Below are 26194 nucleotides of genomic sequence, written 5' to 3'. Positions count from 1 at the left end.
ATTAGCCGGTGTTGGCATTGCAAGTTGGCTCTCCTCAGTCCCAAGTCTTTTTGCTCCCCTGCTGTTCTGGGAAAGGGCGGTATAGGCAAAGTGACCCCCACATGTCAAAGGAGCCAACAAACTGAAGAAGGAGGCAGACAAATCCAGTTTATCAGCATAAGGTGATTTATTTGGGGGAGTTTACAAAGAGAAGTGTGGTCTGGCGGCCACAGGTCGATAGTACAGGTAGATCTCTGCATTGCAACTTTCCAGATCCAGGGCTTAATATCTTGGGGAAAGTATATGTGCTCTGGAAGGAATATGTAAATGGCCATGGGTGTCGTGGTCTGTGATTTTTGCAACAGTATCAGTATTTATTTTGGGGGAAACTTATAATGAATAGTTGTTCTTACATAAAGAGTGGTATGTCAACTAGACATTTTGAAGGCATTCCTGGACTCGGGATTAGTCAGAAGTTACATGGTGGATTAACTTTTAAAGTAAAGTCACTTTTGGCCCCACACCTTGATATCCTGGCTGCATAAGTTGCAGAGCAGCTGAAAGCTTCGACTCCCAAGCTTTCCCTATGCTTGGACATCGTTCTCAAAAAACATGGGTAGTTCCTAGGTAACTGAATTGGGATGGCCTTCAAGGCTTAGCCATGTACTGTGCAAGAACCAGCTCTCCCTGTGGCCATCAGGCCTAGATTTTCCATTCCTTCTGAAGAGTTCCTCTTTGGGACCCTGAGCTACTAAGACAGGACTATCTGAGTCTATCAGAAAGTCTAGCAATGGTGAACCTCAAAAAGGAAGAGGTTGAGATCTCAATCTCTTTCCTCCCAGGAGGCTCTCTTGTGCAAACTTCCCCAATGCCAGCTTGGGCTAACTAGGGCTATTTGAAGAAACAGCCTTGTCAGGATGTCCTTTCCTTGGTACAGTTGGGTACCTATTCTCCTTCCATTTCTAATCAGTAAAAGGGGCTTTTCAAGTGACTATTTTCTAAGCAAAGATGATTTGTTCTCAGTTACTTGAAGTATTTACCTTCCCAGAGAAATGATTGGCAGTTCTCTAAAAAAATTTAAGATCTGCCTCCCAAGACACCCTACTACATATTAATAGAATTATATATGAAACAGTAGTAGTACAAAGAAGATAATAATTAACTTGGCAATGGGGTGAAGGGGTTGGGGGGACTGTTCAGAGATGACTGTTCGGAGTAGGAGACCATGAACGCTTCGTTTTAAAGGATAAACTGAGTTGAACGTGAGGATGTTAGGGTAGGAAGGGATTCAGGTAGAAGGAATAGGATATTCAAGAGAAGACTACAGAAGTGAATAGCAGGCATCTATCTCCTGGGGTAGGGGTAGAATATATCTGTAGGAGGGGAGGAGTGCCAAGATAGGAGTTAGAGAGGTAGGCAGAGCTTGTATCATCACTGGGTTTGTGTGAGATGCTAAGGCTATTGCAGTTTATCTTGGTGATGAGAAACTAGTAAGGAATTTGTTTGCATCTCATTACCTTTCCTGATAAGCATGTACCATTTTCGTGTCTCTGATCTTGGGTAAATAGTATCATCCTCTTAGACACTCAGTCAGGCAATATCAGAATCAATGTAAACGTTTTCTTCCCATGAATTAATTATTTCACCTATTCCCATTTTATGTGAATTCACAAAGTCCTTTTCTTCCTATGTGATCTGTGCTGCCCTGACTCAGGTGATCATTACCTTTTACCTAGACTATTTCATGTGTCCAAACTGGTCCCTCTGCTTGATGGTTCCTCCTTCAACCCACTCTACACACTGCCACTAGCATGATCTTTCTTAAATAAATTCTGAAGTCACTACCCTCTCCCCAAACCTGCAATACTCCTTTCTATCTGCAGAATAAAAATCCTACCTGGTTAGCTTGGTGTTTCAGACCCTTCATAAATTGACTTCAGTTAAACGTTTCAAACTTTTCTCTCATTTCACGTGCCTCCCTCAGCCTCCATCCGCATCAGACTTAATCACATTCCTCAATCTGCTTTGGTGTCTGCATCTTTGCTCCTCTTGTATCTTCTTCTGAACCCTCTTTTTTCCATCCGTTTTTCAAGGTTTGGTTCAAATCACACTGGCTGCATAATAAATTACCCCCAAATTTAGTGACTTAATACAATAAACACATTACCTTCCACAGTTTCTATGAGTCAGGAATATAGCAGCATCTTGGCTGAGCTATCTGGCTTGAGATTACTCATGAGGTTACAGTCATCTGAAGGCTTGACTGAGGATGAAGGATCTGCTTCTAAGATGGCCCACTTCCATGGCTGGCAAGCTGGTCTGGCTCCTGGTGGGAGGCCTCAATTCCTCTCCAGGGCACTTTGAGTGCTCTCTGTGACAGCTGGCTTCTCCAAGAGCAACCAATCCAAGAGACCAACGCAGAAGCCACAGTGCCTTTTATAATCTGGCCTTTGAAGTCACATAGCATCACCTTCATTATACTCTTTTGATCACAAAACTCAGCTCTGATGTGAGGGAAATTCCACGAGGGCATCAATATTAGGACACCATGATCACCAGGGACAATCTTGGAGGCTGGCTAACGCAACATTTCTTCCAGAGGCTTTCTAGATTCACTAACTTCCTATGCCCTGCCTCCCTGTTCTCAATAGCTCAACTTCTTTAGAAATCAGAGCCCATAAAATCACATTTTCTGTTTTTCTTATTTAATATTATGAAGTGTGAACTTGCAAAATTGCATTGTTAATTATCAAAGGACATAGTGCCGAGGAATTTTGTTCTTTGAAATCCTGTTAGAAAGTTTGTTGTTCTGAGATTCTACCAGTGAGAACAGAACATCCCTTTTTTGCTTGGCAGATTTGAACTCTTTGAGTCACTTTGGCTTACAGAAGCAGTCTCAATTTCCAGTGCAGACGTTCAGACAAGAGATTTTCAGAAACAATATTCTACATTAACCTTAAATGTATGTTTCTAAGAACCAGAATCTTGAATCTGCTTCTCAGTCCAGTTTTGATATTACACACAGATCTGATCTGCTTTAAGCCTATCAAGCACTGCTTTATTTAGATTTTACCTAAACTCCTCTCTTCTCTAAATACTATGACTCCTTATTTCTTCCTTTTTTTTTTTTCTTTTGAGACATGGCCACAATTCCTCTGCTGTATACTGTCTTTTGCTGTAGCAAATTAATAAACTTATTGGGTTACAGATTTGGTCCTGGTGATTTTTGTCAGTTGGGCTTTATCAATAGCTAAAATTATTTGAGCTCAAATAACTCATGTAATTTTTTACCATCTCCCATGCTTCTTGAACAAGGGCACATTTTAGAATGTTTTGTCAATGGGTCATTTCTATCTTTCCTCTGAATGTTTTGAAATCTATTTTCTAGACTGTTTTAGACTAATCTTGCTTGTACTTCCTTCATTGTTACCAACTCTAAGATGATACCGTTACTTTCTCATAAGGTTCCCAACTCTTTTCTAGCACTTTGCAATTTATTACTGAATTAGTAATTTCCTCTTTTGTCCTCCTGAGTGACTCCTTTGGTCCTTTAGAATTTAGCTACAGAATCATCTTTGTCAAGCCTTGAGCCTTAATTGAAAGCTTTAGACAAAACTAAATATTTTTGTGTTTGTGTTCCCATAGCACTTTGTTCATATCTCTAATATAGTACTTACCACATTTATACTTGATTTTTTTTTTACATGTTTTTCTTCTCTAACAGCCTCTGGAGAATATGATCTCCATGATCTGTTCATCTTTGTGTTATCTGTGCCAGGCGTACCCAATTACGTAAATTATGTGAGGTCGTTGGGACTCACAACACAATACTCCAAAATGAAGGCCTCAGTAGCAAAAGTTCTTCTCTGCCCTACGGGGGCACTCCTGTCTCTCAGTCCCGTATTTCCCCAGGCTAGCCATAAATATTAGGATCCCTATTCCTCAAGGCAAGACGTAGAAACCAGAACCTCTATCCCCTAAAGCCTGCCATAAAAGTCTAAACATGTTTTGCTAATTTTCCCTCCACCTTTTTCTGTAACATCTGGCCATAAAGAAATGATCTGACCTGCCTTGTTTGACTGTAGGCCGTAAGAGCTCCATTCCATTCCTGCCCCATACCAAGAAGGAAGGAATGGTGCTCAGAAGGGCAAGAAGAATCTGGACCGGCCTTGCTGGGTGTCCCCACTCAGTCTATTAGCATTGGATTATACCGTTTTTGTCCAATCACATTTCTACATAGCTGTTCGTACTTTGTTGAATCTAAACACAAAAATGGACAATTTTCCACGTATCTTTGGGTCTCCATTCTGAACGCTCCCATGTATACACGTTTTCTTCTATTAATCTGCCTCATGTCAGTGATTTTCAGTGAACTTTCAGAGGGCCAAGACCCTTGGCCCCTCCAGGTAATGAAAATGTTCACCTGACAAATAGTGAATTAGTAGGAGCTTCACTTTTGCATAGTTTAGAATTCACTGTTGAGCACCTCTACACGCCTGCCATTATTGTACCTCGTCTTTGTGATCCTTTTAACCTGTATTAGGCAACGGCTCATTTACATTGAGAAAACACCTAGGGCACAGCACCACCACTTTGTAGGCTACTTTAATATGTATGTGCATTACGCGAGGTTTTATGAGCTTATTTTCGGACACACTTGCTTTTTTTCCTCCAGTTTCCTCGGCTGAAAACAGCGATTCACTGTTACTGTATATATGCTAGGCTCAATGCTGGGGATAACAATTCCTGTATCATTGGGCCAGACAGGCGAAGAATGTTGTAATCTGCAAAGCCCTTCTGATTCTGGGAGTGAGGCCAGCATTAATACAACGCACGATTGTTACTTCTGAATGTCCCTTTGCAAAGAACAGTGTTTCTCAAACTTTTTTTCTTACCAGATCTGCATAAATACATTTTACATCGCCGCTGGCGATACATACGTGTAAAACACTGAAATCAAAATTTCTCCAAACAAATCCTTTACTACCTGATGTACTGTGAAACTTTTCTATTTTGCTCTATTCTCAATTTTAGGGTGATGATCCCGATCTACCAAACCGATTTCACAATGCGCTAGAGATTATAACCCGCGGTTTGGAAAACACTGGCTTGGAAAAAGCTCTTTGATCTGTTTCATTCTCCTCACATCTCCCTACACTGCGGAGTTCCGATTGTTTGGCTTCGTCCTAAAAATCGCTGTGCTGTGTTTTCCCTACACGCTGTGTGACGGGGCCGCCCGCCTCCTTCCTGGGCTCCTTTAAGAGGGTGGTAACGGTCCATCACCGCGGGAGTGGAGAGGCAGGGCCCACTAGGTCCTCGGTGCAGGCCGGGCCCGCTCATCCAGTTCTTGTGAAAGACGGGGTGTGCGCGCGAAGGGTGGGAGAGTAGGGGTGAGGGAGGGGCAGCACTGACGCCTCGCAGGGCTGAGTAGCAACAGCGCCTCCGCGCCGCGTTTCCGGAGACCCTGAGGGGGTCCGCGCGTGCGCAGAGCGCGTCCCGGGAATTGTTCCGCCCTCGGAGGCTGCCAGGCGCGCTCCCGCCGAGCCGAAGTACAAAGTGGGCTCCAGAGCGCGGGCGGCGCGGCGGCGCGCGCCAGGGGGCGGTCCTGCGCGGCCGGCCCCGCCCTCTGCTCTCCTCCCAGTCTCCCCCGCGCTTCCTGCGCTAAGGTATCCGCCGCCGCGTCCCCTCCGCCGGCTGTCTCGTACCGGCAGTGCCATGGCGGCCTTCAGCAAGTACTTGACGGCGCGAAACTCCTCGCTAGCTGGTGCCGCGTTCCTGCTACTCTGCCTGCTCCACAAGCGGCGCCGCGCCCTCGGCCTGCACGGGTAAGAAGGCCCGTAGCCGAGCCGCCTTCCCGGGCCCGAGCGGTCGCTCCCCGCGCGGTCTCCCTCCCCGCCCGGCGGACCGGTCCCTTTGCCCGACGGGGTGAGGCGGAGAGAGGGCCGACCGCGACTGCCATGGGGCTCCAATGTCAGGGTGTCCGCGAGTCCCCGCCGCGACAGCATCGATCCCAGCCGGCCTGTCCGGCGACCTCGCTCCACCCCGGGAGTGCGAATTCTGCGCCCGCGGGCGAACCGGCGTCCAACCAGCCCCCAGACAGCAGCCTCCAGTTGGGGGTGGGAGGGGGACACGGTGTGTCCCCCACCCCCTTCCCGACATCACCCCCTTCTGTGTCAACTTTCTGGGTGTGTTCTGGTTTTGCCATCTCATCTCCAGACAGACCGTGAAGGATTTGTTTTGGGGACGTGGATGTGTGATTGAGGATGGGGATTGGATTCGCCAGGCTGGAGGCTGGTGTTTAAGTCACTTGGACGAGGTTTGGCTCGATTCCAGAGTAACTGCTGTTGAAAGTCGCGAGGGTGGCTCCTGTGAAACTATTCCCGGTCCACTTGGCAAGATTGCCATCTAAAGTGGTGACCCCTTGGAGTCGGTGAACCCTTTGGTCGGTGAACGCCCTGGCATTTCATCCCGGAAAGGCTGGATCGGGTCTGTCGGACTTAGAGGGCTCTGTAGGTGAAAGGTGAGAGTGTGCTTTAGGTGAGGATCAAGCTCCTTTTTAATGACACTCCACTGCTTCCACCGCGAGAGAATTTCATTACGTAGATTTAACTTTAGGAGGCTATCAGATCAGAGAAAGGAAAAAAGAGAGCTGAATTATGGTTGTGACATACAGGTATGTATGTCACATACATACAATTTTTATTTGCTGGACAAGTGAATGAGAAAAGGCTACTTCCCAAGCGTTCTTGCCAGTCATTGAATATTTCGTATTAAATCTTGACATACTACTTTCATGAATTTAATTTTATTCATTCCTCTGAGCAGGTACTGTTTCCTCCCAGGTTTGATTTGCCTACAATATCTAATTAGTAGTAAAATTTGCACTAAAACACTGACAAGTAGACTTCTAGTTTATAGTACCCTTTCCATTAAGTTCTTTCTAGCCGCCTTCTGTTTTTATCTTACTAGAGTCTGAAGTGATGATCTTTCTTTTCCTTCCTACATCCATTTAACAGAGTTGAAAATGATTTGCAGCATAGGCTGGGCAATAAAGCGCTTACTCATTTTTCTTCTATTCAGTTTGATTTTAAAAGGATTAATTTGGGAAAATATAAAGCAAGTTTTTCTGTTGGTTTGTATAAACTCCCAGTTGCAAATAGAAGTTACTTGTTACCTGGGAACATGCCGGTAGAAAGAAGATGTTAGGTCCTTTAACTTGAATTCTGTTTTTGCAAAGAAGTGTTTCAGGGCATAGAACAAGTGTTTTACTATGTAGGAGGGGACTCGAGGACGGCCCTGCCAGTTCTGGATTACTTTTATAATTTTTTAAAAAGAAACTTCTTTACTGAAGTATCGCATTTATATGTATATGTGATATAGTATCACATACATGTCACATACATATAGTACACATAAGTGTAGAGCTTGAAGAATTTTTACAAGTAGAACACACCCGTGTAATCAGCACCCAGATCAAGAAACAGAACATTATTAGCGCCCCAGAAATTCTCATCCCCCATCCAGTCACAGTCCACCTAACTACAAACCAGTTTATAAGACCGTAGATAATTGGTAAGGGAAATTTTGAACATAATCTAATGGGAAACAGTAGTGATAGAAGTAAAATAATATAATAGAATTTGTCTTATTAAATAATTTTAGCTGCTCATTTGCCATTGTAAAATGCCTAAAAAAACCTTTTTTTTTTGAGAAATGTTATGAGCTTTTGTGGGGATTAAATTATTTAGCAGGAGATGTACTGAACAAAAGATTATTATTAGTCTTTTGCATTGGGATGAGTGGGGAAAACCTCTATTTTACACATTATTTTGTTGGAGGAGATTGCAGATTCTGAGCAGAGAATTGTGAAGTTTAAATTGTTGAGATGAAATGATTGAACTATTTTGAAACCATTAAAAATGGTATTGAGTGTATTTTTGTAGATATTATACTTCCAGAATCTTATGAACATCTTTCAGTCACCACCTTTGGTATCACAGTTTGAAGATTAGAGGATTCTAACTTTATATTTGACTGGCCTTTTGAATACCTTTGGCAACAGAACTAATTAATTTTAATATCTGATGCTTAATTAAGGAAACTGTGGCTACTTGGCCTTCTTTTGTCTATGTTGTTAATAGTAGGTTGGTTTTAGATTATGTATTTCCTTAAAATTGGACAGATAATAGAGCTAGTAAAAATCACTTTAAAAGTTACAGTGTAACATTGTTCCAAACATTAGGAGAATGAGTAATTAAGTGTTCTGCATTATTTTTAATTTTCGTTGATGTAATTTTTTTCACTTAGTTAAATCTCATATGTGTGTGTGTTTCTGACCTTTTATTGTGGAAAATTTCACACGTATAAAAAGTAAATAGGATAATACAAGGATTGCCCAATACACTTTACCCAAGGGGTACCAGCAACATTCTATATTCCTGTTTCATCTATATCAACCTGCCTCTCACCCCTTATTTTTATATTTTTTTTTAGATAAAATTTATATACATTGAAATGTACAAATCTTAGTTATACATTTTTTTAGACAAATGAATACACTGTAACACATCCCTATGACAAATTAGAACATTTCCTTCTCCCCAGAAAGTTCCCTTGTATTCATTCCTGATCACCTGGTATTCACTCCTGATCCCACCACTGCTCTGCTAACTTTTCACCTTCGTTTGCCTAATCTTACATTTTATTTTATTATTTATGGGGAAAGCAGAATCTTTTTACTCATGGATAAAGAGGGCTATTTAAAGGAAGTGTCTATTTCAGAATGTTATTTTACTATGCTGGGAGCTGTAAGATGTGTGTGTGTGTGTGTGTGTGTGTGTGTGTGTGTGTGTGTGTATTACAGAAATATATGAGTTGTTTTCTCAGGGAGCTTACCTTCTTGTTAGGGAAGAGAAACTTAAACACTGATAGGAGAAAGAAATGTACAAGTAGACGTGTGTTAGAAGTTCTGAGAAAGACAAGATTAATGTGTTTGGAAAGGGTTGGGGAAGGCTTCATGAAGGATGTGCGTTAAGCCTAGAAAGAGGGTAGGAGTGGATAACTGGAATAAAGTGACTGTTACAGCATCCTTTATCAGATTTTTGTTGCATTTATGATAGGAAGAAACTTTGTGGTGCCCTTTCAATCCATCTGCCACTGGCACTGGAGCTCTTTTTAAGAAGCTCAGATATGATCGTAATATTCCTTCATTAAAATCATTCATCTACTCTAAAATACAAACTTTCTGTATTCATGTTATGGTCCTTGCCTACTTTTCCCACTCATCCAGCCATAAGGAATTAACTTGTAGTCTCTAAGTATGACAGTCTCTGCCTAGCCTTTGCAGTCCGATTGCAATCACTGTCATCCCCACTATGTCTCCTCGTGTTCTGATATTTATTTATTTATATATTTGAGACAGGGTCTGTCTCTTTCGCTCTGGCTGGAGTGGTCACTGCCCACTGCGACCTCTGCCTGCTGGGCTGAAGCAGTCCTCCCATCTCAGCCTCCAAAGTATAATAGCTGGGACCACAGGTGCCTGCCACCACGCCTGGCTAATTTTTTTGTATTTTTTGTAGAGACAGACTTTCACCATGTTTCCTGGGCTAGTCTGGAACTCCTGAGTTCAAGCAGTCTGCCCACCTCAGTGGTGGGCAGATTACAGGCGTGAGCCACCTTGCCCAGCTGATACTTCTTTTTCTTCAAGACTCAGTCAACACTTTGTCTTAGGTGTTTTCTATCTTTTTCTGATCTCCAAACTGATGTAAGTGTCCTCTGCTTTTATGATACTGTAGGCCATGGGTCCCTAACGCCCGGGCTGTGGACTGGTACAGGTTGGTGGCCTGTTAGGACCCAGCCACACTGCCTGTGCAAGCGAGCATTACCACCTGAGCTCCGCCTCCTGTCAGATCAGCAGCGGCGTTAGATTCTCTTAGGAGCGTGAACCTGTTTTGAACTGCACATGGTGAGGGATCTAGGTTGCACACTTCTTATGAGAATCTAATGCCTGATGATCTGAGGTGGAACAGTTTCATTCTGAAACCATCCCCCACCCCAACTCCAATTTGTGGAAAAATTGTCTTCTGCAAAACTGGTCCCTGGTGCCAAAAAGGTTGGAGACTACTGCTCTAGGAATCCCTTACTTTGGCACTTACCACTCTGTATTGTATTAGTTTGTTTTCTTGGCTTTTGCCTACATCAGATCCTAAGTTTCTTAAGGGCATGAACTGAGTCATCTTTAATTCCCTAGTTTGGCTATGTCATGGGTTAAACAGTGTTTATGGAGAGGATAAATGACATAAGATAGTTGAACTTTTAAGGGTAATTGACAGGCAGTTGGAGATGCCTGGTACCAACATGAACAGAAACATTCTTTTTTCAGAAGTAATGTGTACCTGAGCATATATAACCTGACCTGGGGAGTGGGAAATCAGTGGGCCAATTTTAGAAGACAGGGAATGCTACCTGTCTGTATAGCCACAGTATTTTATTATCTTCAAAAAGCAGAACAGAACAAAGCAGTTTCTTTCGCTGCTTATCAGTGCTTGTCAAATAAAGTTCAGATTTCTCATCTTGGATTTCAGAGCCTCCCTCAATCTGGTCTCATTTTACCTGGCTAATCTTATATGCCATTGCCTGCCAACGGGTACTCTCTGTTCCAAATAGGCCAGTTTCTACACTGTTCTTTGAACAGGCCACACTCATTTTTGGCTTTGGAGCTTTATTCATGCTGTTACTCATACCTGGAATATCTTTCTGTGATATCCCTGTTCTCCTACTCTTGTCATCCTTGAAGGCATCCATGAAGTGTTATTTAGCTACTCTAGATGATCTAAATGATGATCACCTCTTTTAAAATTTCTGAAGCATGCATTTAAATCCCTTTATTATTTTACCTATTCATTGCTTGACTGGGTATAATCTAGCTAGGTATACCAAAATCCACCTGCTTATGGGGTGATTTTCCTGCTTTTAAAAGCCCCCATCTGTAAATGGTGGGAACACAGTTTCCTCTCCTAAATATTTCTGAGGAATTTCAGGGAGCTTGTGTTTCTCTTAGTGACACCTTACTTCACTTCCTTTGGAGCATTTTCTGCTCTATTTGAGAAGGTACTTATATCTTGTCTCTTGAGCCTGTCTCTTTGGTGTCTGCCTTGATTTCTCTAAAGAATCAGTCACAAAGCAGATATTTATAATAGGGCTTTATTGAAAATTTGGGAGGAGTGGTAGGGATTATATCCCAGAATAGTGAACAACTTAAATGCTTTTATTTAGAAGTTTCTTGGACATTCCCACACTGGAAATTTCTTGACTTTTTTTTTGTCCTGAGTCTCAGCCCTGTGGCCTGCTGCTGGGCCTTTCTTTACCCATTGGGTGTCCTTATATCTGTAGCTTCTTACTCCCTGCACTACCTTACTGCTAACTCCTCTACAACTTTCCTGCAAACTTCAAAATTCAGCTTTCCTTCCCTAAATCTGCCCCCATTCCAATCAAGCTCTAGAAGGGGCTGGCTTCACTTTTCTCAGTTTCACAGGCACACTGGGTGTTTTGCACAGTACAAGCATGAGTCATGTGAGGGGTTAGGGCTGCTTGAGACCCTTACAGTGACCCATGAGTAGATGTTATATGGGCTGGCCCGGTTTGGATCCTCAAAATAGAAAAGAGATGCTTAAGCAACCTTGGATGGAAAAAAAAAGCACTGAAGAATTTGCCAGCCAAAGTAGCTGTGTACTGAACCCAACTGAGGCAGATCAGACCCAGAGCAATGTTCTGAGGACTGTGGAGCTATCTGTGGTCTGCTAGGGAGAACTGAGTACAGGTTGTTTAATTAATTGTGTGTACCTGTTATTGGCACATTGGCATCCTTGGGTAGGCATTCTATTTCAAGGCTTTTGTACTTGCTGTTTCCCCTGCCTGAAGTGCTCTTTCCTCAGATACTTACATTGCTTACTCTCTGTGCTCTTTCAGTCTTTTCTCAGACATCTTTTTAGTGAGACCTTCTATTGCCATTCAATTTATTTTTATTTATTTATTTATTTAGAGACGGGGTCTCACTCCGTCACCCATGCTGGAGTGCAATGGCACAATCTTGGCTCATTGCAGCCTTTGCCTCCTAGGCTCAAACAGTCCTCCTACCTCAGCCTCACAAGTAGCTAGGACTACAGCCACACGCCACCACACCTGGCTAATATTATTTTTTGTAGAGACAAGGTCACATTTTGTTGCCCAGGCTGGTCTAGAATTCCTGGGCTCAAGTGATTCTCCCACCTCAGCCTCCTAAAGTGCTGGGCTTACAGGCAGGAACCACTGTGCCTGGCCCCTGCCACTCAATTTAAAGTAACATCCTGTCTACCTTCCTGGCTTTACTTTTCTCCTTAGTACTTATCACTATAAAATATGCTATATATTTTACATATTTATCTTGTCTTTTGTATATGTTTGCAGTATATACATACTGCTAGCATGTAAGTTCCACAAGGGCAAGAATTTTTGTCTGTTTTGTTCACAGTTATAGCCCCAGTGACTAGAACCGTGACTGACATATATAGTAGACACTCATACTTGTTTGACTCTACAACAACAAATGAGATGCTCATTTCTTGGGGGCTGTGGTTACTATCGTTTTAAATAACAAATTCTTTTTGCTACAAATGTAAATGTTATCTTTAGTGTATTTATGAGCTCTTTAGGAGCTGGACCACTTATACCCCCTATATGTACAGGTAAAGCAAGTCTCAGAAACTTAAAAAAATGCTATCATTATCATCACCTGCTTTTGACAGTTAATAAAGTGTAAACATTAAAGACAATTTAAGAAAATTAAAAATCATTCATAATGTTATAACCATAATACACATAATTGTTTTATTTTTATTTCCTTTTATTCTGTATTTATGTGCATTTTTTACATAGTTATAATGTACATGTTTTGCTATTTTCATTTAAAGCATACCTCTTTCCTATATTTCCCTATACATGACTTTCATAACTATACTTTTAAAGAAATATATAAATATTCCTCTGTGTGGCTATATCTTAATTTATTTTACTGTTAGCTATTGAGCATCTAGACTGCCTCTGGAATTTTTATGGATTATACTGTGTATTTTTGCAAGTGAACATTTTCATCTCTGCCAAATAACTTCCTGGGAATAAGTTGCCAGAAATAGGATTAATGAATGGAGGCTTATGAATTTCCTTAGTGTTTGTGGAAACCATGGGTATTCTTAAACTACACAGGTTGATGTATTACTTTTCATGAGTTGTGCCAATTTGCAATACTATGAATGAATGCTAACTTAATTACCTACTCATCATTAGGGGATATTTAAATTTTTTTCTACTTTAGAGATGCAAAATAGTCTTGAAAGATTATTTTAATTTGCATGTATTTTATAATTTGCAAAAATGAACATTTTTATATGCAGCAACTTGATGTTTATTATGGAGGCAGTTTGGCATAGTGTTAAAGAATAGTCTTTAGAGTCAGATATGGGTTCAATTTTTCAGTTAGCCATTTGCCAGATCTGTGACCTTGGTCAATTTACTTAACCTTTCTGAACCTCAGTAGAACAGAGATAGTAGTATTTACTCACTCACTCAGCAGTTAAGTGAGGATTAATGGAGAAAATATCTTACCCAGTGCTCAGTAAATAAAAGGTAGCTCTCATTCCTATGCTTGCTAAGAGAAAACTAAAAGGACAACAAAACATACCATTGTTAGCTTCTTAAAACCTCCCGAGCCTTCCTAATTTCCTCAGATATACCCATGACAATCTCCCGAAAGAAGCCTTTTTCAATTGATAGAATCATTTACTTTCAGAGTTGGAAAGTATCTCAAGTTAGTTTTATGTGACATGGTTTTTAGGTTTCTGTATTTTTTCAGTTATTGCTTCCTGAATATGACAGTCTTTATTTCTCCACCTTTTAAAGAGGCAGTGCTAAATGGAATCCAGCATTCAAAGTGTCTTCTCACTGACACACTAGAAAAGAACTGTGACCTGCCTTGCCCTAAGCTTTCATTAAAGATCCTAAGATGTTAAGCTTTCATTAAAATAGCATGAAGTTACGTTCATTTTTATGACTCAGATATTTTTCACTTGTATTTAGCTTACACAATGTTTCTTTCCCCCTCCTCATCTTGATGTGTTTGATTTTTTTTTTTGAGATGGAGTCCCTCTCTGTCACCCAGTCTGGAGTGCAGTGGTGCAAATTTGGCTTACTGCAACCTCCGACTCCCGGGTTCAAGTGATTCTCTTGCCTCAGCCTCCCGAGTAGCTGGGATTACAGGCAACTGCTACCACACCCAGCTAATTTTATTGTATTTTTAGTAGAAATGGGTTTTTACCATGTTGACTGGTCTTGAACTCCTGACTTCAGGTGATCTGCCCGCCTTGACCTCCCAAAGTGCTGGGATTACAGGTGTGAGCCACCGCGGCCAGCCTGATTTTTTTTTTTTAAAACCTGGGTGCAGGTCTTTATACTTATTTTTGGTTGGACACATTACTTCTTCCCTCTGAAACTTTTTGATCAGCACAATTAATTACTATTCCTTCTGTATGTTTTCCTAAGAAACTTAAAAAACTGATTGGGCAGGACTGAGTATAGAACAGTATGTTTACACCACTATAATCTTTCTATTAATTAACACCCTTTGGTTATTGTATTGGCTCTCATCTTTAACTTACCAGCACCTTTTCACACATTTCCTTCTGATAGTAGACCTGGCTTTCTGACAGTATCCATAACCTGATCCATACTGGGCCAGAATCCTCTTTTGGGATATTTCTGCTGGAGCTGGTGTGGGGAAGGGGCTTTCTTTCCTGGTCATAGAGGTGTGAAGATAGCCGTTAGAACTGTATGTGGCCTTGGTCTCTTACATGGAAAGGGCAGAAACTCTGATTTTGTTTATCATCAAATGCCTTGTAGCATAGTGAACAAAATTTACAAAAAGTTCATGATCCCTTTCAAAGAAAAGAATGACCTTAGTCTGACATAATTTTTTGGTGAATTCATATTTGCTCCTAAAATTTACCACTTCTTTCTAAGTACCCATGCCATACTGCCCATTTAGATAAGTAAGTTGTCATTTTTTTTCCCAGGATCAACATCACACTCATCCATGACCTGATGAATATCATCACCTTCTAATCTGTTTCAATGTAATATGAACTTGAATTATGAAGGAAAAAGATAGGATCTTCCTGCATTTTCTTTGGAATTATATATGCTAAATGAAATACAATTTTATGGGAAATGGTATTTCACTGTGTTGACCAGGCTAGTCTCGAGTTTCTAGCCTCCAAGCAATCTGCCGCCTTGTTCTCCCAAAAGTTTCAGGATTACAGGCATGAGCCACTGTGCTTGGCCCTGTTATTTCTTTTCGAAAGATTTTTATGTAACTGTTGTTTGAAATGGCATTTGTATTATTTCTACATAAAATTAGGCATCAGGCCCTTGCTTAGAACATGGCTTTCATCATATTCTTTTTAAGGGTAAGTCACTTTTGTTTTAGGCATCTCTGTCAAGAATATAGCCTTCTATAAACTTAAGAATAAAATTCTTTGGATAACTGCTATTTATGTGATGCAATGGAAACTATTATAAATATTAAGATGGTTTGAAGCCTTCTTAGGTAAAATAGAAGGAGTATGCTGAAAGGTGTTTTGTTTATTTTTTGGTTTTTTTTTGCCACAAGATTGAGAAATGGAAAAGTGTTTTTGTTTTTAAACATACCTTTCTTATCGGTTTGCTAGATTAGCAGGCCTGAGTGAATGCAGTTAAGTTAATAAAGTATAAAATTGAAAATAAAGCTCATCAAAGCATAGTCAGCTAGTTTGATATTTGTAAATAGATGTAGCCGTCTCACCACTATAATGGTACTATTATGACATAAAAGTGGATTGTATGATTTACTCTATGCTGAAATTATTTTGACTTTAATACTTTATTAATACATCTATTGGCGTTAAAAAGCACTGTGTAGAATGAGGCAACTGCTCTAGGTAAATAATAATGTAGTCAGCATGTTATGTTGATATCATATATGTGATATATATATGTAATGTATCATTGCATGTCACTATTTAAAAAATATTTATACAGTTTCTTAAATGTATGAAGTAAGCAACATGAGACGTAGTATGATATGGTCCCTTGTGGAAGGGACTGGTGGGAGGTAACTGAATCATGGGGGCAGGTCTTTCCCATGCTGTTCTCGTGATAGTGAATAAGTCTTATGAGAGCTAATGGTTTTATAAAGAGGAGTTCTCCTGTACAAGCTCTTTTTGCCTGCCGCCATCCACATAAGATGTGACTTGCTTCTCTTTGCCTTTCACCAGCATTGTGAGACCTCCCCAGCCACATGGAACTGTGAGTCCAGTTAAACCTCTTTCTTTTGTAAATTGCCCAGTCTTGGGTATGTCTTTATCAGCAGCATGAAAACAGACTAATATGGAAAATTGGTACAAGTAGAGTGGGGCGTTGCTGAAAAGATACCTGAAAATGTGGAAGCGACTTTGGAACTGGGTAATAGGCAGAGGTTGGAACAGTTTGGAGGGCTCAGAAGACAGGAAAATATGGGAAAATTTGGAACTCCCTAGAGACTTGCTGAATGGCTTTGACAAAAATGCTGATAGTGATATGAACAATAAGGTCCAGGCTGAGGTAGTCTCAGATGGAGATGAGAAACTTGTTGGGAACTGGAGCAAAGGTGACTCTTGGTATGTTCTAGCAAAGAGACCGTCAGCATTTTGCCCCTGTCTTAGAGATTTGTGGAACTTTGAACTTGAGAGAGATGATTTAGGGTGTCTGGCGGAAGAAATTTCTAAGCAGCAAAGCATTCAAGAGGTGGCTTGGGTGCTGTTAAAGGCATTCAGTTTTATAAGGGAAGCAGAGCATGTAAGTTCAGAAAATTTGCAGCCTGACAATAGGATAGAAAAGAATAACCCATTTTCTGAGAGGAAATTCAAGCCAGCTGCAGAAATTTGCATAAGTAATGAGGAGCCAAATGTTAATCACCAAGACAATGGGGAAAATGTCTCCAGGGCATGTCAGAGAACCTTTGTGGCAGCCCCTCCCATCACAGACCTGGATGTTTAGGAGGAAAAATTGGTTTCGTGGGCTGGTCCCAGGGTCCCTCTGCTGTGTGCAGTCTAGGGACTTGGTCCCCTGCATCCCAGCTCCTCCAGCTGTGACTAAAAGGGGCCAAGGTACAGCTCAGGCCATGGCTTCAGAGGGTGTAAGCCCCAAGCCTTGGCAGCTTCCACGTGGTGTTGAGCCTGCAAGTGCACAGAAGTGAAGAATTGGGTTTGGGAACCTCTGCCTAGATTTCAGAGGATGTGTGAAAATGGCTGGATGCCCATGCAGAAGTTTGCTGCAGGGGTGGGGCCCGCATGGAGAACCTCTGCTGGGGCAGTGTGGAAGGGAAAGTGAGGTTGGAGCCCCCACACAGAATCCCTGCTGGGGCACCACCTAGTGGAGCCATGAGAAGAGGGCCTCTGTCTTCCAGACTCCAAAAGGGTAGCTCCACCAGCGGCTTGCACTGTGCCTGGGAAAACTAAACATTCAACGCCAACCTGTGAAAGCAGCCAGGAGGGAGGCTGTACCCAGCAAAGCCATAGGGGCAGAGCTGTCCCAGACTATGGGAACCTAGCTCTTGCATCAGTGTGACCTGTATGTGAGACATGGAGTCAAAGGAGATCATTTTAGTACTTTAAGATTTGACGGCCCTGCCAGATTCTGAACTTATAGCCCCTTTGTTTTGGCCAATTTCTTCCATTTGGAATCGCTGTATTTACCCAATGCCTGTACCCCCATTATATGTAGGAAGCAACTAACTTGCTTTTGATTTTGCAGGCTAATGGGCAGGTCTCGGATGAGACTTTGGACTGTGGACTTTTGAGTTAATGCTGAAATGAATTAAGACTTTGGGGGACTGTTGGGAAGGCATGATTGGTTTTGAAATGTGAGGACATGAGATTTGGGAGGGGCCAGGTTGGAATGATATGGTTTGGCTGTGTCCCCACCTAAATCTCATCTTGAATTCCCAGTATTGTAGGAGGGGTAGGTGGGAGGTATTTGAATCATGGGGGCAGGTCTTTCCTGTGCTATTCTAGTGATAGTGAATAAGTTCCGTGCGACCTGATGGTTTTATAAAGAGGAGTTCCCCTGTGCAAGCTCTTTTTGTCTGCCACCATCCACATAAAGTATGACTTGCCTTGCCTTCTGCTGTGATTGTGAAGCCTCCCCAGCCACGTGGAACTGTGAGTCTAATTAAACCTCTTTTTTAAATTGCCCAGGCTCGGGTATGTCTTTATCAGCAGGGTGAAAACAGACTAACACATAGTGTCTCAGAGGATAAGAACAACAATTCTGTAAATGTTTGTTAATTTAGTGAGTAGGCCTATACCTAAAAAGCTGTTTTAAAATTAAATGCAACTTTAATTTTAAAAATTAAACATTTTTGCATTATCAAAGTTAAATATACACTATGGAAATTTGAATAACTAGAAGAAGGCAGGGAGAAAACACTTTTTCTAGTGTTTATCATTAGTGTCATATTTTATTGAATCTAAGATGCACTTTTTTTACATTTTAGCCTCTCTTTTCACATTTTAACTTCTCTGAAATTTGAATGTGTATTTCCTTTTTACTGTGCATACTTTTATCTTGCCTATAAAAATACTGCATATCAGCTTGCATGAAACTCAAACTTCTGACTAAAAATTCATTGTTGTTGCCATTCTTCAGTTTATCTTGGAGGTGTGGCTAAGAAAAATGCAAAAAAGAAGAATTTGAGATAAAATCAGATTTTTTTCCTCTTTCCAGAATGAGGGCTGGAGAAAGTAGCTTGGCCTGAGATAGGCAGGTGGAAATCAATGAACTACTCAAAAAAAGAACAACCCAAAGATCATGCCACCAAGTCAAAGTCAAGTGCTCGCTATGTACCAGATGCTGGGTTTTCAGATGTTAAGCTAAAAAGTAAATTAGACAAGAGTTTTGCTGTTGAGAAACTCGTAGACTATTGAAAGAGAGAATGTCGTATCTTAACATTTTACACCAAATTTCTAGTTCATCCCTGGTAATATTTTATTTAAAATATGGTTTGTTGTTGCTTTTTGAGACAGGCTCGCTCTGTGGCCCATGGTGGAGTACATGGTGCCATCATGCCTCACTGCAGCCTTGACCTCCTGGGCTCAAGTGATCCTCCCACCTCAGCCTCCCGAGTAGCTGGAACTATAGGTGTGCGGCACCGTGCCTGGCTGATATTTTAATTTTTTGTAGAGATAGGATCCCAAAGTGTTAGGAAGTTATAGGCGTGAACTGCCATGCCTGGACTAAAATATAGTTCTTTATTTACCCATGAATACAGTTATGTTGCATCAGGAAATTAGATTTAAGGTATTATCAACTGCAGGACTCATGTGACTTTTCCCCCCCATCAACAATGCCCAAGATACGTTGTTTAGTAAAGAAGTGGGGTGGAGGAAGCAAGCATAGGACAGAATAAATGAGGTGATCCCATTTCTTCAGTATCATATAATTTCTAATTTAACTGTTGCTGGATGAATACATTTCTGTATGTATTTTATGACTGGTTCAAGAAAATATCTATTCTCTCTTGCCCCGCTAGAGGAAACACGAATGAGGAAATAATACCATTTATCCAGTATGTTCTGTTGAGTGCTCTATGTCAGTAGGCTAGGCTTTGAGATACCAAATTAAATAAACGTTATTTCTAACTCCAGTCTTGTGGCACTATTACTACAAATGCATAGAAAATTTGTACAACTATGACTAGACCTGTGGTAGGAATACAGTTTCATTCTTCTGGTTGTTACCTGGGAGGGTTTCACATTTGAGCCTGATCTTAAGAAATATATAGTGTTTTGCTAAGGGATAAAAGGTATTCCAGGTAGGGAAAACAGCTTGCACAAAGACATGGAGTTAATGGAATTACATTTGAGAAGGAACTGCAAGGACACGAAGCTGGAGATATTACTATAAATAAAGTATTTATTGAACACTTACCATATTTTAGACATTGTTCTAAGTGTTTTACATTTATTCCTAACAACAATCTTTTGAAATAATTCTTTCTATTGTCTTCATTTTACAGGTGAGGAATCAGAAAAGTAAAAATGGTATCTACTTATGAGAGGCCTTAAGTTCGAATTAACCATGTGGAAGGTAAAAGGCAGAATAAAACATTTAAATCAAAGTCTTTCAAATGAATTTAGATTCAAAGAACTCAAGAATCATTCAGGAGTTAAGAAAGGTTTTATATTAAATTACAAAGTGAAGTTCATTATTAAAATTCTATTTACTATATTAAGTCATGCATTGCTTAACAATGGAGATATGTTCTGAGAAATGCATTGTTAGGCAATTTTTTTTTCTTTTTTTTTTTTTTCTAGACAGAGTTTCACTCTTGTTGGCCAGCCTGGAATGCAGTGGTGCAATCTCAGCTCACTGCATCCTCCACCTTGCGGGTTCAAGCGATTCTCCTGCCTCAGCCTCCCGAGTAGCTGGGATTATAGGCATGCGCCACCCTGCCTGGCTAATTTTGTATTTTTAGTAGAGACACGATTTCTCCATTTTGGTCAGGTGGGTCTCAAATTCCTGACCTCAGGTGATCCACCTGCCTTGGCCTCCCAAAGTGCTGGGATTACAGGCGTGAGCCATCACGCCCAGCCCAGTTAAGCAATTTTATTGTTGTATGAATATCACAGAGTGCACTTATACAAACCTAGATGCTATATACACACCCAAGCTGTATGGTATATGGTACAGCGTATTGCTCCTAGGCTACAAACCTGTACAGCATGTTACTGTATTGAATACTATAGGCAGTTGTAACACAATGGTCTTTTTTTTTTTGTCTAAACATGTCTTTTTTTTAGACAGGGTCTGGCTGTGTTGCCTAGGCTTTAGTGCAATGGCACAGTCTTGGCTCACTGCAGCCTCCACCTGCCAGGCGCAAGTGTTTCTCCTGCCTGAGCCTCCCCTGTAGCTGGGACTACAGGCGTGGGCCACCACATCCTGATAATTTTTTTTTTTCTAGTTGAAAATGGGGTTTTGCAATGTTGGCCAGGCTGGCCTCAAACTCCTGGCCTCAAATGATCCACCCACTTTGGCCTCCAAAAGTGCTGGGATTACGGGTATGAGCCACTGCTCCCAGCCTTTAAACATGTCTTAACATAGAAAAGGTACAGTAAAAATATGGTATAAAAGATCAAAAACAGTATACCTGTATAAGGTGTACTTACCATGAATGGAGCTTGCAGGACTGGAAGTTGCTCTGGGTGAATCATTGAGTGAGTTATGAGTGAATGTGAAGGCCTAGTGTATTATTGCACACGACTGTAGACTTTATAAACACTGTACACTTAGGCTACATGCAATTTATTTTAAAAAATCTTAATTAAAAAAAATTACTGTCTTCCCCTTCCACATATTGTCCCACTGGAAGGTCTTCAGGGACAATAAAATGTGTGGCGCTGTCATTCATATGATAGCAGTACCTTCTTCTGGAATATCTTTTGAAGGACCTACTTGAGGCTGTTTTACAGTTAACTTTTTTTTTTATTTAAGTAGGAGTACACTCTAACGATAAAAGTATAGTATAGTAAATACATAAACTAGTAACATAGTCATTTATTATTATTATCAAGCATTATGTACTGTACCTAATTGTTTTATGTGACTGGCAGTGCGGCAGTAGTTTCATCACCACATATATGTGAGTAATGTGTTGTACTGTGGTATGATGTCAGCTATGGTGTCACTAGGTGATAGGAATTTTTCAGCTCCATATAACAAAAGTAATTGCTATCCTGACTTCTGTATAATCACATCTTTGTGTTTCCTATAATTTCATCACCCAAATGTGCATTCCTGAAAACTACAGTTTAGTTGTGTTTGTGTTTTTTTTTAATCTAAGTCTCTTAACCTACATATCCCCCTGCCACCTTCCTTTTCCCTTTCTTTCTTACAGTTTATTCCCTGAAGCAGCCAGTTATTTTGACCTGTACAGATTCCGTAGTCTGGATTATGCTGATTGCACAGTTTTTCTTCATCCTTTGTATTTCCCGTAAATTGGTAGTTGAATCTAAAACCTTGATCAAATTTAGGTTTTGCTTTGTGTTTTTGTTTTTTTTCCACCTCCTAGGAGTTAGTGTGGTATATTCACCAGCAGGAGATATATAACGCCAGGCATGATGGCTCTTACCTGTAATCCCAGCACTTCGGGAGGCCAAGGCAGGAGGATAACTTGAGTCCAGGAGTTTGAGGCCAGTCTGGGCAACATAGCAAGACCCTGTCTCTATAAAAAGTAAAAAAACATTAGGCAGGTGTCGTGGCGCATGCCTGCAGTTCCAGCTACTAAGGTGGGATTGAGGCTGCAGTGAACCGCGATGGCACCGTGCACTCCAGTCTGGGCAATAGAACAAGATCCTGTCTTGAAAAAAAGAGAGTTATAGTGTCTAATTTTCTCTCTTTTTGTGATTTTTAGCAGCCACTGATGCTCGACACCTAGATCAGTGAATTTATTAAAGCTTGCAATATGGTGATATGTGAATTCTGTTATTTCTTCACTTATAAGGTAGAATGCTTCCACAGAAAGAAACCTTTTCTTTTCTGCTATCTGGTTAGTAGTTGTACCTAGTGGTGCAGTTCAGTTAGGAAAAGTTGGATATTAGCTTCTTTATTTACCAATTTTCAAAATAATATGTTAATTTCTTGTTATTTTCTGAAAGTGACCAGTGAATTCTTCTTGTCATTATGAACCTTTTGATTTAATTATTTGTGCTTTCATTACAGCTGTTGTCCTTATTTTTGCTTAATTGTCCCATCTTGGACCAATGGGAGCCTCTTTAAGCTGGCTCCTTAGTGCTTTTGACATGGCTTTAGTGATCTTTGATAGCTTCCATGCTGTCTGTAGTAAGAAGTTCTGGATTCCTCTTAGACATTTCCTGACCCAAATCTAGAATCAAATTTTTTTCATAAGAATAGGTTGCTTCCTTTTGTTGGGAAGTGGTATTTCAAGATCACAACTGGAATTTAGGGATGCTTATTGCTACTAGGTTGGCCATTGTTTCTAGGCTTTTCTTACGGACAGAGCCAGGATATGCATACTGACACTTCCAATCCATACACAAGGTTTCACGATTTTTAAAATTATCATCTTCTATTTACATCTGTATCTCCTTGTATCCCATACTGATAATCCTGATTCTCAAAGACATAGTTGATGGTCAGATTAGAGTATCATGGAAATATTCAGTTGCATTGTCCCACTTTACAAACTCAGTGTTCTCCAAATAGTAATACGAATATTTCTACTGTTAATATGATTAGTGAAAATAGTTAATTTTTTTTCACATATGCTCTTTACATTCTTCTTTATTTTTGGGTTGTACTGTATCTGTGTTGTCAGAGCATATTGACACAGGCATGCTTCATTTTATTGTGCTTTACTTTTTTGTGCTTTGGAGGTAATGTGTTTTTTACAAATTGAAAGTTTGTGGCAACCCTGCATTGAGCAAGTCTATTGAAGCCATTTTTCCAACAGCATGTGCTCACTTCATATCTCTGTATCATATTATGGTAATTCTCATGATATTTCAAACTTTTTCATTATCGTATCTGTTATGGTGATCTGTGATTGGGCATCTTTGTTGTTACTATTGTAATTGTTTTGTGGTGCCATGAAATTCAAAAGCTAGGTTTCTTGTGCCAGTTAGCCAAGTTGTGAATGCAAAGGAAAAGTTCTTGAAGGAAAACTGCTCCTTCAGTAAACACAAGAATGCTAAGAAACAGCCTTATTGCTGATAGGGAGAAAGTTTGAGTGGTCTGGATAGAAGATCAAACTAGCTGCAACGTTCCCTTAAGCTAAAACCTAATCCAGAGCAAGACCCTAACTCTTTTCAGTTCTGTGAAGACTGAGAAAGGTGAGGAAGCTGTAGAAGAAAAGTTTGAGATTAGCAGAGGTTGGTTCATGAGGTTTAAGGAAAGCAGCCATCTCTGTAATATAAAATTGCAAGGTGAAACAGCAAGTACTGATGTAGAAGCTGCAACAAGTTATCCAGAAGATCTAGCTAAGATAATTGATAAAGGTGGGCTACACTAAACAACAGGTTTTCAGTGTAGACAAAACAGCTATCTATCAGAAGAAGATGCCACCTAGGACTTTCATAGCTAGAGAAGAGAAGTCAATGCCTTGCTTCAAAGAACAGTCTGACTCTTTTGTTAGGGGATAAAGCAGCAAGCAGTTTTAAGTTGAAGCCAATACTCATTTACCATAGTGAAGATCCTAGGGCCCTTAGGAATTCTAAATTTACTCTGCCCACATGTAAATGGAACAACAAAACCTGGATAGCAGCACATCTGTTTGCAGCATCGTTTATTGAACATTTTAATACCACTGTTGGGACCTACTGCTCTGAAAAAAGATTCCTTTCAAAATGTTACTGCTCATTGTCAATGCACCTGGTCACCCAAGAACTCTAGTGGAGATGTACAAGGAGATTAGTGCTGTTTTCATGACTGCTAATACAGCATCCTTTCTGTAGCCCATGGATTAAGGAGTAATTTTGACTTTCAAAGCCTATTATTTAAGAAATACATTTTGGAAGGCTGTAGTTTCCATACATAGTTATCCCTGTGATGGATCTGGGTTAAATAAATAGAAAACCTTCTGGAAAGGATTCAGTATTCTAGGTGCCATTAAGAACATTTGTGATTCATAGAAGAAGGTCAAAATATCCACATTAATGGGATTGGGGTTCAGGATTTCAGTGGAGGAAGTAACTGATGTGATAGAAATAGCAAGAGAACTAGAAGTGGAATCTGAAGATACAACAGAATTGCTTCAATCTCATAATAAAACTTGAAAGGATGGCCGGGTGCGGTGGCTCACGCCTGTAATCCCAGCACTTTGGGAGGCCGAGGTGGGCAGATCATGAGGTCAGGAGATCGAAACGATCCTGGCCAACATGGTGAAGCCCCATCTCTACTAAAATACAGAAAATTAGCTGGGCGTGGTGGCGTGCGCCTGTAGTCCCAGCTACTCCTTGAACCTGGGAGGCGGAGGTTGCAGTGAGCTGAGATCACACCATTGCACTGTAGCATGGCAACAGAGCAAGACTCTGTCTCAAAAAAAAACAAACTTGAAAGGATGAAGAGTTGCCTCTTGTTCATGAGCAAATAAAGTGATTTCTTCAGATAGAATCTACTTTTGGTGAAGATGATGCGAACATTGTTAAATGACAACAAAGGATTTACAATATTACGTAAACTTGGTTGATGTGACAAGATTTGAGGGGATTGATTGACTCCAATTTCGAAAGTTCTGTTGTGTAAAATGCCATCAAACAGCATAGTATGGCACAGAGAACTCTGTGAAAGGAGGAGTCAATCACTATGGCAAACATCAATGCTGTCTTATACGTTGCCACAGCCACCCTAGCCTTCAGCAACCACCGCCCTGTTCGTTCAGCAGCCGTTAACATGGAGGCAAGACCCTCAACCAGCAAAAGGATGAACATTTTTTAGCAATAAAGTATTTTAAAAACCAAGATATGTCCATTGATTGTTTTTTAGACATAATGCCGTTGGATACTTGATAGACTACAGTATGGTGTAAACATAACTTTTATGTGCACTGGGAAACCAAAATGTTCACGTGACCCACTTTATTGCCATAGTAGCTTTATTGCAGTGGTCTGGAACTGAATGCAGAGTGTCTCTGAGGGTACAGTACTATGTATTCTTTCCCTTTTAACTCTCATTTAGTCCTACTTCTGCAAGTAAATACATACTGAATGCTCACTACCTCTTTTTAGGTCACTGGCTTTATAGTCATTCTCCTTGTCCAGAGCTTGTTCTGTAGTAAATTCCTCAGGAAGAGCTCCCCGAATTCTTTCATGTTGCAAACAGTTTGTCTGTGACCTTTGTACTTGAAGTTTTGTCTGGATGTAAAATCCTAGGTTCACGTTTTCTCTTCTTGAATATCTTAAATGTGTTACTCTATCGTTTTCTGACATTGAAGGTTGTTAACAAAGTCTGTGGCTAATCTCATTCATTTGCTTTCCCTTTTAAATGACTTGGTCTTTTGGGTATCCAAAGGATTTTTTTTCCCCCACATTTAAAAAAAATTCTAGGTTGGGTGCAGTGGCTCATACCTGCAATCCCATCACTTTGGGAGGCTGAGGTG

At 40.6% G+C, this 26194-nt stretch overlaps 1 protein-coding gene across 3 annotated transcripts in view; it reads left to right on the top strand.

Moving 5' to 3' along the window:
• Window positions 1-5618: 5618 nt before the first annotated feature.
• ABCD3 (ATP binding cassette subfamily D member 3) overlaps window positions 5619-26194 on the top strand; it is a 101363-nt gene continuing 80787 nt past the window's right edge. For 2 of the 3 annotated variants that reach the window (XM_065518560.2, XM_005542668.5), the window contains exon 1: window positions 5619-5804. Coding sequence is in view for 1 of the 3 variants with exons in the window: in XM_005542668.5 (XP_005542725.1) it covers window positions 5695-5804 (110 nt within the window). In the remaining 2 variants the exon portion in view is untranslated. Of the gene's footprint in view, window positions 6500-26194 lie in introns of all 3 variants that reach the window. The other variant, XM_015432616.4, reaches the window with a different exon arrangement.

The sequence above is a fragment of the Macaca fascicularis genome, chromosome 1 (genome assembly GCF_037993035.2).
Source record: "Macaca fascicularis isolate 582-1 chromosome 1, T2T-MFA8v1.1".
Classification (NCBI taxonomy): domain Eukaryota; kingdom Metazoa; phylum Chordata; class Mammalia; order Primates; family Cercopithecidae; genus Macaca; species Macaca fascicularis.
This window is presented reverse-complemented; position numbering and strand designations above follow the sequence as displayed.